Source organism: Zosterops lateralis (assembly GCF_965231275.1).
Source record: "Zosterops lateralis genome assembly, chromosome: 9".
Classification (NCBI taxonomy): domain Eukaryota; kingdom Metazoa; phylum Chordata; class Aves; order Passeriformes; family Zosteropidae; genus Zosterops; species Zosterops lateralis.
Window position 1 is genome coordinate 11,754,998 of NC_139769.1, and position 16,039 is coordinate 11,771,036.

A 16,039-nucleotide genomic window follows, 5' to 3' on the forward strand; every position below is an offset into this window, starting at 1 on the left:
TCTTTCCCATTAAGTTGCATTGCTGTTGGCAGGGAGGATCTGTGCATGAGTTACATAAAAGCTTCTGATCAGCACACTGGGAAGACATGCCCAGTATTATCTACCCCACAATATCAGTTTACAGAACTACAGGAACAATAGGAATGCTTTAGTTTTAATCCCTATTCCTGGGCCTCAAGCCGCTGCTACTGAAAACAATTCCAGCTCTTCACCAAGAATCACCATGAAGAGGTGGAGTAGGCAAATGTTCACCTTCCCATAATGGATCATTTTGTACCTTCAACATCTCCAAGCCTAGAAAATCTTTGGAGATAAAAAACCAAGGCTTTAGTTCTTGAGCTGCCCCACACTGCTGTTTTCCCTGTTCTCTGGAAGCCCCAGTGGCTTCTCCACAGCCTCCTAGGCTCATGGGGCTCTGACAATTCACCTCCTCTCACATGAGGCTGGGATGCCACAATCAAGCTGGAAGAGAAGAAAAAAAGACAAAAATGTTTATGCATTTGGATTTGTATGTGCTGTGCAATAGGAAATGCTCAGAACCATATTCTAAGGAAAAGATCCTGACTCTGATATGCTGTGTGATCGTAAATAATTCCTAATAACATCTAGAAATACATGTCTAGTACTTACACCATGTCTGCATCAGGTAAGCTTTATTTTGATTAAGGCAGAGAACAAGTTCCAAAAGCACAGGGCAAAATCTTCTCCTCACTGACAGACGTGCTTCTACACATGCACAGATTTGCTCTTCTCTTCACAAATATCACTATATTATAAAGACAAAACCCTTTTAGCATACATTCATCAGTAAATGTCCAAGAAGAACAAATCAATATGCCAAACCAGAATTTACAAAACACAGGCAACGATGTACATTTTCTAAGGGCTCAGAAACTACAGAATACAATGGTACAATTTATAATGTTTTTCATCCTGATGCCAGAGTTGATTTTCTTTGGTGCAAATCCAGTGCACTGAAAATTCTGAAAGCATCCAAGTCCATATTGTATGCAGTGAAAATACAACACCTATTAAGGGTTTCTAATGGACACGTTGAAGTCCTTTCACATTTTTTGACCTTCTTTTTAAGTAGATTCAGCAAGGTCATAATTTTCTTTTCACTTTCACCAACTCAGAGAATTCTAGACTTGAAACTGCCTAAGGTGAAAGAACTGATCTAAGGGTTGCATTTAACATGGAAGAAAAAAGTATAAGAAAAAAGAAATCAATATATCCCAGAGTATTTTTATTTTTCTGAAGAAAGCTTTCAATATGCCATGCCAAAGTCTGCAAAGTGGTTTAAGTTTTTATAGACAAAATGACAGCTTAAATAATGTTCTCCACAATGTCCAGTTCTTTAGTAATAGATGACTTCTTCAAATATTTACTTCAAAGTATGGTGAAAAGAATTTGCCCATTTACAATCCAGAAGCAACCACAGAAATCCTGTTACTGGGTTTAGGTCCTGCCCTTTTTTAAGTTTAACCAGAAAGAAGAAATGCTCAGAAAAGCATTAAAATATGTTTAAATCAAGACAAAGTGAAATAACCGTAACATTAAAACCGTCTGCTAGAATCTTCCCAGAAAAAGGGGCAGAGGAGAAAAAGAACCTTTAGAAGTGAGATGTCAGCACAGTGTTTGGACACAACCATAATCCACATGCAGAGAACACAGGTGATACCCATGAACCCAAAGTAGCAGCCAATGCAAGAATCTTGTTTGCTCCAGTTTAGAAGACATGTTTCATGTGCTTGATTCCATATGTTTTGAAGAAAACCATAATGATCAATGCCCAGAGTCCTAAAATAAATCCTCCAGGAGGGTGCCAATCCTTTTGTTTTGGTTTCTGGAAAAAATAAGAAAAAACAACAACAAAAAATTTGTACTTGGTTCTCACAATAAGCAGTGCAATGTGTTTATCAAGTGCAAGAAAAATAATCCTTGTAGTAGAACAAAATACCAGTAAGCTGTATTTCCTCATGAAGTAGAAGCATCTTTGTGATGTGATGGCAAGGCTAATGGGAGGCAAGTTGCCACTCAAGCAGGGAGGGTAAGTACCACAAAAAGGCCACTGGAATTGTGCCTGAGACACCACTTTGCCTGAGTATATTGGTATCATGGGATATGTTCCAGCTCATTTGTTTGGACAGATTTTCTTATATTTGGTCTCATGTTAATACAAGAAAAGAATTCTGTAAGTATGAAAAACAGCTCCTACAAGTGAAAATGTGAAAGAGAAAAGAGAGTGTTGTTTCTCCAGTACCTGTTTTCTACAGCTGTTTTTGTACTCAGAATTATGTGAATAAAGAGATATCTGACCACATAACAAGCGAAGACTCATCATTACAGCAATATCATAAAACAAAATAGGATTGTTTTCAATGTCAATCACATTTCCCAAGGGCCTCATTGAGTCTAACTGCCTTTCCCTAATGTAGAAATATATTCTGCAATTCAAACTTCTGTCCCTCTTCAACAAATTTTTCATCTTCAGTAAAAAGGCATACACTGCAATTGAAAGCCTTCTCACACATTGCAGCTAGACAAGATAAAACTTGCCTGTCTTCTTCCTCCTCTTATTAAACCAAAAATTCAGATACTCACAGTCAGAGAATAGAGAAATGGATTGTAGAAGATAAGAGCTGCCATGTACCCCAAGATCTGTCTCTGGGGCTAAAAATAAGGTGACTATATGAATGCTAAATTTTAGTTAAGACTATCATGACAAAAATACCAGAATTATAGTATTTAGAAGTATAACTCAGTCCCTCAGGCCTGTGCCTGCTCTTGCCCTCAGCAGGTTTTTTTTACAGATCTTCTAGGCAGACAAGGATGATTTACTATTACGATAATAAATACTGAAGCACTTGCTGAGATTTTTATTCCTGCCTTGCTGAAAGATTTGCACCATTTTGTCCTTGTGCAGAACGAGACACAAGGGGCACAGACCATTTTAGTTTTGTTGCATTTAAGTCAAATTTAAAATTCTCTTTCTGCCGAGTGAATAACTGTTACAAAAGATGTTGTTGTTTTAATTTCAGCATCAATCCACAAAGAGAAGCTTGTTGTTCTCTGCTAAATGTACCAGGGAGGCGGTGAACTTTAATGCAAGAAGGAACAGTTTGCAGTGTCTGTTCTTTCAAAACAGCATTCCTATCAACACAAAAACAATGTTTGTTGATTGCTCAGCTCCCACTTTATAAACCACACATTCTTAGCTTTAGGATTTTTCTGTAAGTACTGTGCCTGCAATTAAAAAGTAGAACAAATAGTCACATCACCCGAGACACCCAAAGAACTTGATGGTCTGAAATATTAATGATTTTACTCTGATACAGGAATCACAAAACCAGCATTATAATTTACATCAACCACAACAAAACCAAAGATGTGAGCAGAGCAGGTGTCTCTGTATGCAAACCACTGAATTCCCTGAGCAGCACTCGTCAGCTGCAGCGTGTGCTGTTGGTGATCTGCCACCTCGCTGATATTCACAACTGCACATCTCCACATAAACATCTCTGAAAATCAACTCTGCCTGTTCAAAAGGCTGCCAGCACACCTCGCTTCTGAGAGTAACAGCACATGACACTTCTCCACACAAAGGGACTTTCTTGTTTAAATCTTCCTAATTAACCCATAACTTCGTATGCATATTGCAGTGCCTGTTCCATCAATCTCTTTGTACTATCAATCTTTCCCTTCTTGGATCTCAGACAAGTATCTTACCACAAAGTGGCACCTGACCCTTCAAGACAAATGACTTCAATTTGCAGCCAGTGACACTAAAAGCCTCTCTTTCCTATTTTGTATAGAACACGTAATTTAATTTCTTTAAAGAATTTATATGAATAAATATTTATAAGGTGATCTATGAGAATGGTTTTACATTTTGTCATGTCTTGTACTGAAGTCTCCATGGAATTGTGCAAGGGAAGAGAGGCCAGAGCAGCAGTGGCTCTGTACTGGGAAATCAAGGAGATCTATATAGTCAGTTTAAAGTCATGGGATGCAATGTTAAAAAGTAAAGGATTAAAACCATGAAGGCATGACAAAAATTATATGAGGCTGTACAACAGCTACATACTCAGTAATCTTAAAAATAAATTATCCTAAGAAGAACGATTTACAGACCAGAAACTGAAATCTACACGTAAATATTAAACCACAATAAAAGGGAAAAAATATGCAACTCTGTTGAATATCTGTAAGTCAATATCTCTAAATGGTTAATTGAGCACAAAATCATACTGAAATAGGCCAGTATTTTCCATGAGGACATCAAAACCTTATGAATATCTAAAATAGGATAACACAGATTCACATTTAAACCTACAAAGTATACCTGCAAGAGCTGAAATACCTAATTTCATTTAAATTAACTTGCTCATAGATTCCCGAGAGAGTTCACCACTAAATTAAAAATATAATTAGTTGTCAAACTAACAAGTTCATCTTTCTAGAATCCTAACAAATACAACACAGAAAGCATCAATTAAAAAAACCTCTGCCTAGGCGGGCACGTCAGCTCAGCAGTAAAGAGTGCTGGAGCTCCTTTACCAAAAGCTGCTTTTGGCACCTGTGCATGGCCCCATCTGCATGGGACATGGAGCCACTGCTCCATGACCTGTACCCCTGCCAGCACAGAGCCACCAACTCCTTCCCCTGGCAGTGCTGGGGCACCCAGAGCGCTGCTGGTGCTGCGGCACTGACAGCGGGGCACCAGCCAAGGAGGGATGGGATGGGATGGGATGGGATGGGATGGGATGGGATGGGATGGGATGGGATGGGATGGGATGGGATGGGATGGGATGGGATGGGATGGGATGGGATGGGATGGGATGGGATGGGATGGGATGCCCTCTCAGAAACACACCAGTGCTGCTGCAGAAGCTGCTGTGGCTATTTTGTGCAGGTGAAAGGGGAAGAGTCACAGAGATCTCTCCCAATGGGAAAGACTATTATAGTAAGAAAGAATTCACTTCAATAGCAAATGAAAATCTTTTTTAGATCCACATACTGGAAAAAGGTTTAGAAAAGCCAGAATTTCTTTCTGCGCTTATATCAGTTCTGTGGCCACAAGCCTCGATATATATCTCTTTATATCAATTTTAGGATTTATTAGAAAGCATTAATGTAAGTAAAGTTTTTCACAGCTGCAAAAAGAAACCAGTAGTTCTGCTATGACTATTGCCTAGTTCAGAGTCATATTTCAACAAATTTCTGTGAGATTCAGGCAATTTTTATATGTGAGGCCTTTTCTCACTTGCAAGAAAATGCTAAATGGACCAAAACCATGTTAAGTGTCACAGTATTTTGATCTGCAATTTATTATCTATCACTATTATGTTCCAAATTTATGTGAGAATACCTACTACAGACTGGTTGCACTACCTGCAAATTACACAAAACTTGTTCAGATTTGGAACTGCTCTAGAGGAGCAGAGGCAACACTCTTCTTGCTCAAGTTATTCTGAATTTCACTGTAGTGCCCACCTAAAAACTGCTTCTGTAACCAACATATTTAGGTATTGTGATTTACACCACCAATGCCATTACAAACACTCTCTTTGTTCCTACAATAACAGCAGTAACACATAGGTGAAATGCATGTTCAGAATGGTACAATCTGTCATTAATAAATACATTTAGTTTAAGGACTAGTCATTATGGAATTGCTAGAGATTCCAAATTAAAAAGACAGGTAGCTAAGCAACAGCAAGCTTCCTCCTGTGAACAGTTTTTTGCTGTATGTTCTCTAGTTCTGGTAGACTCATTATCCTGTGGAACTTAAAAACAGTTAACAGAGAGTTGCTCCAAGTACTGTAATTAAGGAGAGGATAAAACAGTGTATTTTCAAACTGGATGGGTCTATAGGGACTTGAATGGAAAGTATCCAAGACTTTCAATGGAGGTGTTTCATAAAACATGCAATGCATGTTACTCCAATTAAAATGAGCTTAATGAAAAAAATAATTTTAAAACTGAAAGTGCTAATTAGAGGAAGAATGGTTTAATTTTAAAATGTTACATCACAACAGAAATAAGATTTAAAACATCACATATTAACATTCCACATGGACAACACTGTCTACAACTTATCTTCAAGGACAAATTTAAGTGTTTTCCACACCAGAAGGCTGTCAGATTATAAAACCCAACAGTCTTCCGATAGAACTCTCTCTTAGTGTTCCCCAAAAGCACAAAAATATGGGTACAGTAAGCTTTGGGTTAAACTCACTATCCACATCTGAATAGTGGCAGCACAGAAAGCTGAGCAAACAGACAGGAATTAAGCAATTCCCAAATGAAACAGGGATACACAAATTCTTCAATCTCCTCCGGTATCTTTTTCCAAAGAGGGCTTTAAGAAAGGGTGCAAAAGCCTAGAAATAAATGTGCACATCATCCTGGTTGCAGGGGATGCTCTCCCCAACCTGAGGCAGATGGTGAGAGTTTGTACCAGGAGTGCAAAATATCCCTGTGCAACTGCACAAAAATAACACATCAGAAGCGCTGTGTGCCAGCGAGTCCATTAAAGTGGCAGCTATTGGATTCCAAATTAATCCCTGCTTAATTCTCACTGCAGCTTCAGTGCTGAGTGTCCTAGACCCAGTTTTGGCCTATTTATTGCAGCACACATGGTATAAAACATCTGAGAGCTCTGGGGCTGCCTGGCAGACAGCAGGAGCTACAGCCAAGAGAGACATCGTGCACATCCTCTGTGGGCTTCTCCACCTCCCCTGGTCCTGGGGGCCAGCAAGCACTTGCAGAGAAGTGAAACACACTTGTCTGAGCAGGGCTTGCACTCACTGGTGCAAGTGCAATACATGAATTTCATCTGTTTTGGGGGGTGAATTACCAACATTTTCTTAGTCATTCTTAATTTAAATTAATGTTTCTTTTTCTTCCACTGCGTACCAAATGTGTTCTTTCTTGTTCCTCAAGGTACCAAATTTTATGTGAGGCTTTGTTGTAAAGACCAGTACAGAAATCTGAAAAAATGATCCATGTCTCAAAACCTTGAAATTCAAGGTGAACCTCAAATTGAAAACTGGAACAATCCACCTGCTTCTTATCTCAGAAAACTGCTCTCAAACTGAATGTAATTCCTTGGAAAAGCTAAATTCTACTACAGAGTGCACTGTGCCAAGAGCACACTATGTATCTCCTAGAGGCACTCCAACAACTCAAAGTTTATTTGCAATTAAGGATTTCAAACTGGGTAATCCTTTCAATTCTTACAACAAAGCACACAACGAAGTTCATTTTCAGAATGAATTTATATGTATCACAAACAAATCACAGCATAAATTATGTCCTCAAAGCTTTCAGTGGAAGTCTGCACTTCTAATTAGTTGAGTACAGTTTGGATTTTGGGGTCCTCACAGGGGGGTGGGGGAAATCAAGCAACTCCAGCCATCAAGTAATAGTTTAATCCTTTCTGTGCCCACAGCAAGATTAAAGTCATAAGAGAACTCCAGCATAAACAGTGCCTGTTAATCTGCAAAACAATTTAAAGTACTTTTGTCTAATCTCCTGGTTTGTATTTATTAACCACAGTGCCATGATTACTGATATCTCCAATATTAATAAAATGATGAAGAAAGTTCGTTCATCAACAAGAAAAACTCACAAAGGGTATGGGAAAAAAACAGCAGCTAAACTAAAAACATCAATACCAACAACTGCATTTTAATATTTACTTTGTATAATCATTGTAATAGGAACAATACTGTTATGATAGCTTTACTTTTTGATTTCCTTCTCAAATTCATAATCTATAAGGGTTTTTTTTAAATGAGCTTTTACTTATTACTGCCTACTTTCAGAGTTATCTCTCAGCATTTCACAGCACTGTAAGGTGCTTTTAGTTGTTTAACAATTATTCACTAATCTTCCAACCTGTGATATAATACATAATATACAACTTCTAATCCAAGGGAGCCTTGCCAGCACCTGAGACCCAGGGCAGGTGAATTCCCAGACAAGCCAGTGCTCAGGTGAGTGATGCTCACCTGGCAAACTCAACAGGGATTGCACAGGGGAACTCCAAACACAGGTGTGTGATTTGCTGCCTCCAGAGGGAACACACAGAGATCATTCCTACCTGTCCTCAACAGCCTGGCTAGGGTCCCAGCTCTCACCTGCTCTGCTGACACTGAGCTAATTATTGGAACGCACAAATGCTTTAGAGAGGAGATGGGAGAAGTCAGATTAGGTTGTATATAGAAAAAAAAGTGGAACTGCCTCTGTTTAAGGTAGGCTAAACAAATTGTTCTTTATATTTTAATCAAATTCATACCTGTATATGAAGCCATGATCATGATTTTCCACAAAAGGACACCTAAGTCGACAGCAAATATATGAATTACATTTGCAAACACAAAGGTTCACACCAACTGAAGCATGCAAAAATACCAGATGAGTAGCTTAATTAAGTAGACTTGGTATTCAAAACTCAGTCACCACTACTTAGAGAAGCACGCTCCTTTTAATATGTTTATATTTAATTAATTTAAACAAGAGGAGAATTATTAGCAAAAACAAGACTAAAGGCAAGAATTCAGTGCTCACTGTCACGCCACTAATGGAAAGATAAACTCCTTGAGGTCTTCACAATGAAAGGAGTCAGAAAATGACAAAAACACACACTGGTGAGGCAGACCTCAGCAGAGAGAAACCTCTAAAAATAATCAGATATAAAAGCAACTTGCTGCTACTGAAACTTTGGGTTAAGCAGACAGAGACAGCAGAGAACAAAGGAGGTGAAGGCTGCTAGAGGGATGAGAATATTTTGTATTCACAAAAATACAGTGGTGTAAATAAGGACAGGCTTTTCTCAGAGCATGCACTGCTTACCTGACCCTGGGAAAAGATTATCTCAGTCTTCTACTGTGCACGTCTTGTTCACACAAATGCACCATTGCACTGCCAGTGGGATCAGACGAAGCCAACTTCTCAGCTCTGCAGAGCCAAGGCCCCATGCACTCATGGGCTCCCACTTGTTTCATCTGGGGTCATTATTCCAAGCACCAGCCTCATCCAGCCCAGCCTTTCTGAGAAGCACAGCATTCCTACTTCCTCCTGGGAACTCTGACTAGGATTTCCCTTGGCATCTCTCTGGATCACAAGGTGAGTCCATTTAAATGCTTTTAAATCAATTTTTCTAAGGAAGATTTTATTCCTAATCTTATAAAATTAATTGTACACTTAGAACTTTCATTATGAAGTGTAATTTTGATCATTCAAATTCAAGCAAAGTTTTTTTCTGTTTATATAGAGAAACCATGATGTTAATAAATTATTATGCTGTTTCTTTCAAAGTAGTAGTGATGGTTCCAATCACAGGTTTTTTTCTGCACATCCTGTAAGTATCTCTTCATTTACTGCCAGGTGACAGGCTGTATTAACAACAGATGTTAGACTGCATTAGTTCTCATGCCCAGTATGCCACACTGAGTACAAAATCTAATTAAATACTTCAACAGCTGCATTTGAAATCCAAATAAGTATTCCTTATACACATAGTTTTTAATGTTCATTTCTCAAATCTCTACAGCTATAATTTAAAATTTTCTCTGTTACCCTAAGCTCTGTGCTGCATTATATGCATGTGCAGTAAAGCTCCACATTTTCTAGCTCCAGCTTGCACAACTTGAAACAGCATTACACTGAAGAGGCAGGCATGACAAAATGAATGGAAGGAGAAGCAGGGCTGAGGCAAAAGATGCCTTCACACTTATAAGAGCAAGATCAAGTATGGCTGTACTTTTACTGGAATACATTTTCATTTTCTGTGAGAGACCAGTGAGTAACAGCTAGTGACAGAATGGCTTGTTCCCCCCCACCACCCAGCTTTTAAAGGTGATTCTGTATTCAGTAGTTTTGTACTCATAAACCAAACAAGTGTTCTTACCCAAGTTTATGTTGTGTGTGCTCTCTTATGGGATCAGGAAAAGAGGAAAAGGAGAAAGACCTGTAGTGAAATATCGACCCAATACTTTTGGGTACTCGAGCTGCTACAGAAAACAAATCATAAAACACAGACCTGGCAATCACACAGGCACTTATTTAGTGGCTGCACATAATTACACCTACACAAAAAAGCCATTTCTGTTACATGTCAAAGGAGTCCCAGAGAGCAGATCCATTCCTGCACAGTTTTCTAGGCATTAAGAAAGAATAGCAGATTTATGGTATCATAAATAATCACTGTTCCCATGTGCCATTTGCATGACACAGGTCATCAGTCAAATACTATGTGGGGCTCACAAAGAGCATCTTCCTGGAAGACTGAAAGAGTGCAGCTGAGGACACACTCTCCCAACACCCTTCCAGACCACCACATGTAACATGTACAGAATCAACAGCTTCCAAAAGGATCTTTAAAAACAGCGAAACCACACACGGTTTTATCTGGGGGCAAACCAGCTGCACTTTCCTGCCTCCAGCTACACTAACCACAGGTTACTGCTCCATTGTCCTGCTGTCATTCAGTTCCCTCTAAGCACCACTCATCATCCATTTGTCAGCCATGTATTTGCAGATGGGCTTTCATGTTAAGCACTCCCGAAAAGAACGAGGTGAGTGGCTAATTCACAGGAACGCCCATCATTACAGAACCACTTGCACAAGGCTGAATCACAACCCCACGCCAAGAATTTGCACAGCAAAGACGATGCAGGATGCTGCCTTGGCTGTCCAGCCATATGAACACAACTGCTCCATTACCAGAGTCTTCATTCATTTACCCCTTCCATTCATTCTTCAAATGGAAATGATTTCATCAAATTTCAACCCTCTGAATTATTTAGGAAAACAATTCTAGACAGAGCACTAGAGAGCAGCCTGCCAATATCTCTGTCTGTGGCCATTCATCAGTCCTGTCAAGAGCTCCTGAGTTACATTTCTGTGCTCCTCACAGCATGCTACTGAAGAGTAAACAAAACATAATTAACTTAACACAAAAAAATCACCAATAACACCTAGGATTACATGGTTAAGTGGGATAAATGTGCAAATATATTTGGAGCTAACAGTGCCTTCCCTTCAGGAAAAGTGTTCAGAAAGGTATTTGCTGTCACAGCACTGCAAAATACATCAAGATTGATAACATTTGTATTTTTTCCTTATCAATGTGAGCTTACTGGTAACAGCTACTTTTTATGCTGCATAAGCTCAGAAGAAATACAGTGGATAGAAGAAAATAACCTAACAAAACTCCTACTGCTAATTTTACTACTCACTGGAATAGCATTTAAATAAACACTGTCCATCAGGGAAACTTTCATTGGTAAACAATAAAAAAAGTAATGATTAATAAGCACTGTACAAGGTTATGTGAGAAATTAAAATCTTACACAACACTGAACAGACACCAGAAAATACAGTTAAATCTTGCATCTTGGACAACATACTATAAAATACTTCAGTAATCTGCTTTATACAGGAAGGTCCTGATCCTGCATATATTTAGTGACAGGTAACATAAACTGGGTCAAAAATTTAGTCTTACACTCAAATTACACACAAGCAATAAAATAAGAAAAAAGACTACGAAATACATTTCCCTTTGCCTAAAGACCTTATGACATCCTCTGCTTTCCTCTACCCAACACACACCCAGGCTCACATTTTGCTGTCTTATTCCTGCCATTATTATTCTAGGGACACAAATACAACCCATCAGAAAGCAGAGATCTCATTTAACAGCCACAGTGGCTGCTGACCCTCCTCTCACCAAAACTGCAGGACCAACGCTGCACTTTCAGTCAGGTAATTCCCACACACAGCTTTGGGGAGAGAAGGGCTAAAGAAACAATCAGACTCCTCTAAGGTTTGTGAGAAGAGACACTGGAAGTGGGTTTTGGCAGAAGCCATTCAGCAGCACCAGGAAAGTGCTGAAGCAGAACGTGCCTCACTCCTGCAATACAGCAAACCTCTGCCCTTTCACCAGTTTCTACTGCAGACAAAGATAGAAAAGATCTCAACAAGCTGGGTGTAATTTGGAGATGCCAAAGGCAGCATTTTCATAGCCCAAACAGGCTTCTGCAGAAAAATTAGCTGCAAGCTTAGGAAAGGGGCCCTTTCTCAGCATATAAAAAACAGTGTCTTACTAATCAATGACCACTAAGGAGCATTGCTTACTTTACATTTGCCAGTAAATCTCATTCCAAATGCAAAGCCTGGTCCACCAAAGACTCATCCTATGGAACAGCAAAACTGATCACCAAAATGAAAGTAACTCTGGAACAGTATTCCTGCTCTTAATAATGTACTTAACAAAACAAAAAGATGCAATTTACGATTAAAGGGATCTGATTAATCAGTCTTCTGTTACCTAGGGAGGTCCTAAAATTTATTCTAGGTCAACTGTAAATTTTGAATTACTACACCATAGCAGTTTATTAGTAGTTCTGATATAGACAAGATTTATATTTTTTTTAACTTAAGAAGATTAAAAAGAAATGTAGCAGTAGCTCTTCATTCCATGGTATCTTCTGCTTTTACTATACATTAAAAGACAATGAATGAAGTAATTTCTTTTAAATGTACACTTATAATGCTACTGTCCATAATAATAATAATAGTAATGATAATAATAATAATAAACATGATGGTCTCTACAATCCCATAACTCTACTGCTAGAAATTATGGTTTCTCACTAAGGTTTTTGTGGCTTAATTGTCTGCATATAATATTGATATCTGGTACTTGGATGTAATTAAGAATAGGGGAACCATTCTTAGAGTACTATTCCAATCCATTAGGTAAATTTTCTCACTATGATATGAAAATTTTCATCTACTTAATTAGCACACCTACTTCTTCCATGCCTAAGTGCACCTAAGCTGTGTTTTATGATGGCCCAAGGAAAGGAAAAAGAAACCACAACACATCAATTATGCCTCCACTCAGTTGTACAACTATTTTAAAATGTGTGAACAGTTAAGACAAAATTGAAAAATTACCATAATAGGCTTTTGACACTTCCCCGCTTAAGCAAAAATTAATTCTAACTCCCTGTTTTTATGCAAAGCCTTTATAATTTCTCTAATCTCGAGTTCCCACGAGAGAGAACACAATTCTTTCAAGTACAAGTATGTGAGGCTTGGCATCTTCTCTTTTTAGTTATGCAGTTTATTTGATGGAAGTCTAAACTGCTAAGCCTCCCTTTGTGCTTAATATAAGCCATCCTCAGTGGAAATACAAGTTAATTTAAGTAAAATGAAGTTTTAGGAAGGATGCATTCTCTTGCACAGAAAGCCTCACTGAATCAAAGCTTTTTAAAATGCAGCATCTGTTTCCTGAATTGCTCTAGAACCTGTAATAAAAATAAACTAAAGAGAAGAAAAATTTTTAAAAGGTACTTCTACATATAAAACATCATAAACATAAAAACAGACAAATGGAGCAGCTTACTTCTCAATTTACTGTGTTTTGCAGCCTCACCTTGTATTGTGCATGAAGACACTCTTGCAACACAATGAATTAGCACATTTTAACCATCATCTGTTTTAATATTGTGACTATTATTAAAACCTACTGCTTGTGCTGTGCTGTATTTCTGGGACACAGTGCCATACACACTAAGCTATGTCCTAAATTCAGTTATTCCACAGCACTGCTTAGCCCTGAAACACACCTGAAGTATTTGTACATCACGTACTTTGCTTCAGCAGCACAGGGTCTATTCTGATGCCTACAAACCTATTAAGGTCACAGACAGCTTGTGCAGATTTTAGTCTATTCCCATGAGAGGCAGAGGTATATTATTTGCATACCATTATGTACTGAAAAACCTATTCAGTAATCCCCGCTGGAGACAACTCACCTCACTGCCCTAAATAGCATTCACTTTTCCAATATTTGAAGGAACAGCAAGTAAATGGGACCCAGTGCAGACAAATCTAAAAAGACTCAGAATATCTAAGAATTTTAACTTATAAATAGCAAATGTAAATTAATGCAAACCAATATATCATATAAAAATATCATGGAAGAAAGGAATGACGAAAAAAATTGAATTATATGCTTAAAGAGGACTAAAATGTTGAGAGTGAAAATGGCTGAAGAGGTAATTTTAGGAAAAAAGCTGACATTAGCCAAGCTTATTATGACCACAAAGGAGAGCAAAGAGCCTCAAAGAACATAACTCACTTAAAAATAGCCTCCTTATATTTGCAGTGACAGCAGCAGTTCTAACATCATCTGCCCAAAACAAAGTCAGAAAGTTATTGGTATTTTACCTATAGCAGGGTGCAACAGTTCACATGATGTCAGTAACTGAGACCCATGGGATCTGTACATGTTGGTTCTTCAGTACCAGCTGCAACACTGTGAATCTTTGCTGTAATTACAAATATGTTCTAACATCTCCTAATTGTCCTCCTTGGTTTTATTACCCCCGTAATTATGATGTTTTGAATAAACATCTCCCAGCCTCTGCTCAAAGCCTTTTTCTGCTTATCCTTCTTGATGTCAATACAGCCACAAAGAATGGAGAATATAAATAAAGTATCTGTGTGCTTTGTGCAGAAAGTCAGAAGAGATTAACATAATGGTCCTTTGCAGCCTTAGTCTGCAAATCAGAACCTCTCGCTGTTAACCTTGGTTTGCTTTTTGCCAACCTGCTATGTGAAGTTTACTTCAAGCTATAAGCATTTTTGAACCTGTCTGCTTCTGTAAAGCTCTGAGCACAGATAAAGCACAATAGAAACAGTAACCACTGCCTTGAAATCACATTTGTGAGCAGGTCATGAAGAACAACAAAAGGAGATCACGGCACGATCAGTCCCATGCCAAAACAAAGACACAGAAACATCAATAGTGCACATTGGAAGGTTTGTGCACACAGGATCTTCAAACACATGGCTGCTTCAGCTGAAAAGAAGCAAATCAGTTTTTTGAGTATAAGGAATATAATAATTTTTTGAGTCTACGGCCATACCATTACTACCGACCCTTGAAATGCAGTTATTTGAAGTTCAGATGAGTAAACCCCAGAGATCTACAGCACTCTATAAAGCCTGTCACGTTACAGTCATTTCCTGAACATCTTCCTTCATTTTACATCTTAAATAGTGCTTATTAAAAAGAAACGGTTACAGGAATTACCTCTTAAAGAAGCTGCAAATCTAGTGCAGCACCTCTAACAATTATAGCTACTATAGAGCTGGGGTATCTTTTCATATATTTTTTAATAATACATCTGACAATTCTATATGCTGGTGGGTATGAAGCTGATGTCTCATAATCCACAAAATGGATGAGGCTACATCACATATAAAGCCTCATATTAGCAGTATTCTCAAAGGCAAACTGAGCACTCCCATGATATGCACAAAAGCCTCAAATTTATCTCCATTTTAACTTTCCACAGTAACAGCTATTTTTACTCTCATTTGCTCATGAAAAATATAAACAAAAACTTTCAGGAATACAAGTACTCTTTATCAGTTTTAGCTGATACTACCTATCTTCGCTGGCTTTAGAAATTCTGTAGTCACATACCCAGCCAGGATGAAAAATGCCTTTTTTTTTTTTCCCAAGCAGTACTTTGCACCACTGCTGTGCTTAATGAGCACAGGACTCTACCAGGACTGGTGAGAGTGGAGTGTGGCCACTTGAGGGGCAGCCCCTTAAATTGCTCCAAGCTGTCTGTCAAACTCATCTCCCATCCTGTGCCAAAGAAGAATGGAGATAAAATGCCAATCTGTACATGTCAGGGTTTCACAGGCTGGGAAAGAGAAAAGAGACATGACCTCAGAAAGCTGACAGATCAGAGTTAAAACTTCTTTGTCCAAACTGCAGTAGCTGGACAGCCTAAACCAGTCATTTTGAAAACACTGCATCAGTTGCATCCTGTGCCTATTCCTGCAATTCCCTGAAGAGGAGACTGGTTTTGAGGGAGGGCACAGCCTGGGGGTTACTGTCACCTTGCTGGGAGCCATTTCTGTGAAGAGGAGATAAAGTCACATTCCAAGGGTGACAGCAGAGACTGGACTCTACTGATGCCCAGAGCTCATAAAGCAC

General features: G+C 38.6%; 1 protein-coding gene across 1 annotated transcript in view; it reads right to left on the reverse strand.

Moving 5' to 3' along the window:
• Nucleotides 1-882: 882 nt before the first annotated feature.
• PIGK (phosphatidylinositol glycan anchor biosynthesis class K) overlaps nucleotides 883-16,039 on the reverse strand; it is a 64,363-nt gene continuing 49,206 nt past the window's right edge. The window contains exon 11 of the mRNA XM_083867167.1: nucleotides 883-1,846. Coding sequence (XP_083723293.1) covers nucleotides 1,730-1,846 — 117 coding nt within the window. The 3' untranslated portion in view covers nucleotides 883-1,729. The remainder of the gene's footprint in view (nucleotides 1,847-16,039) is intronic.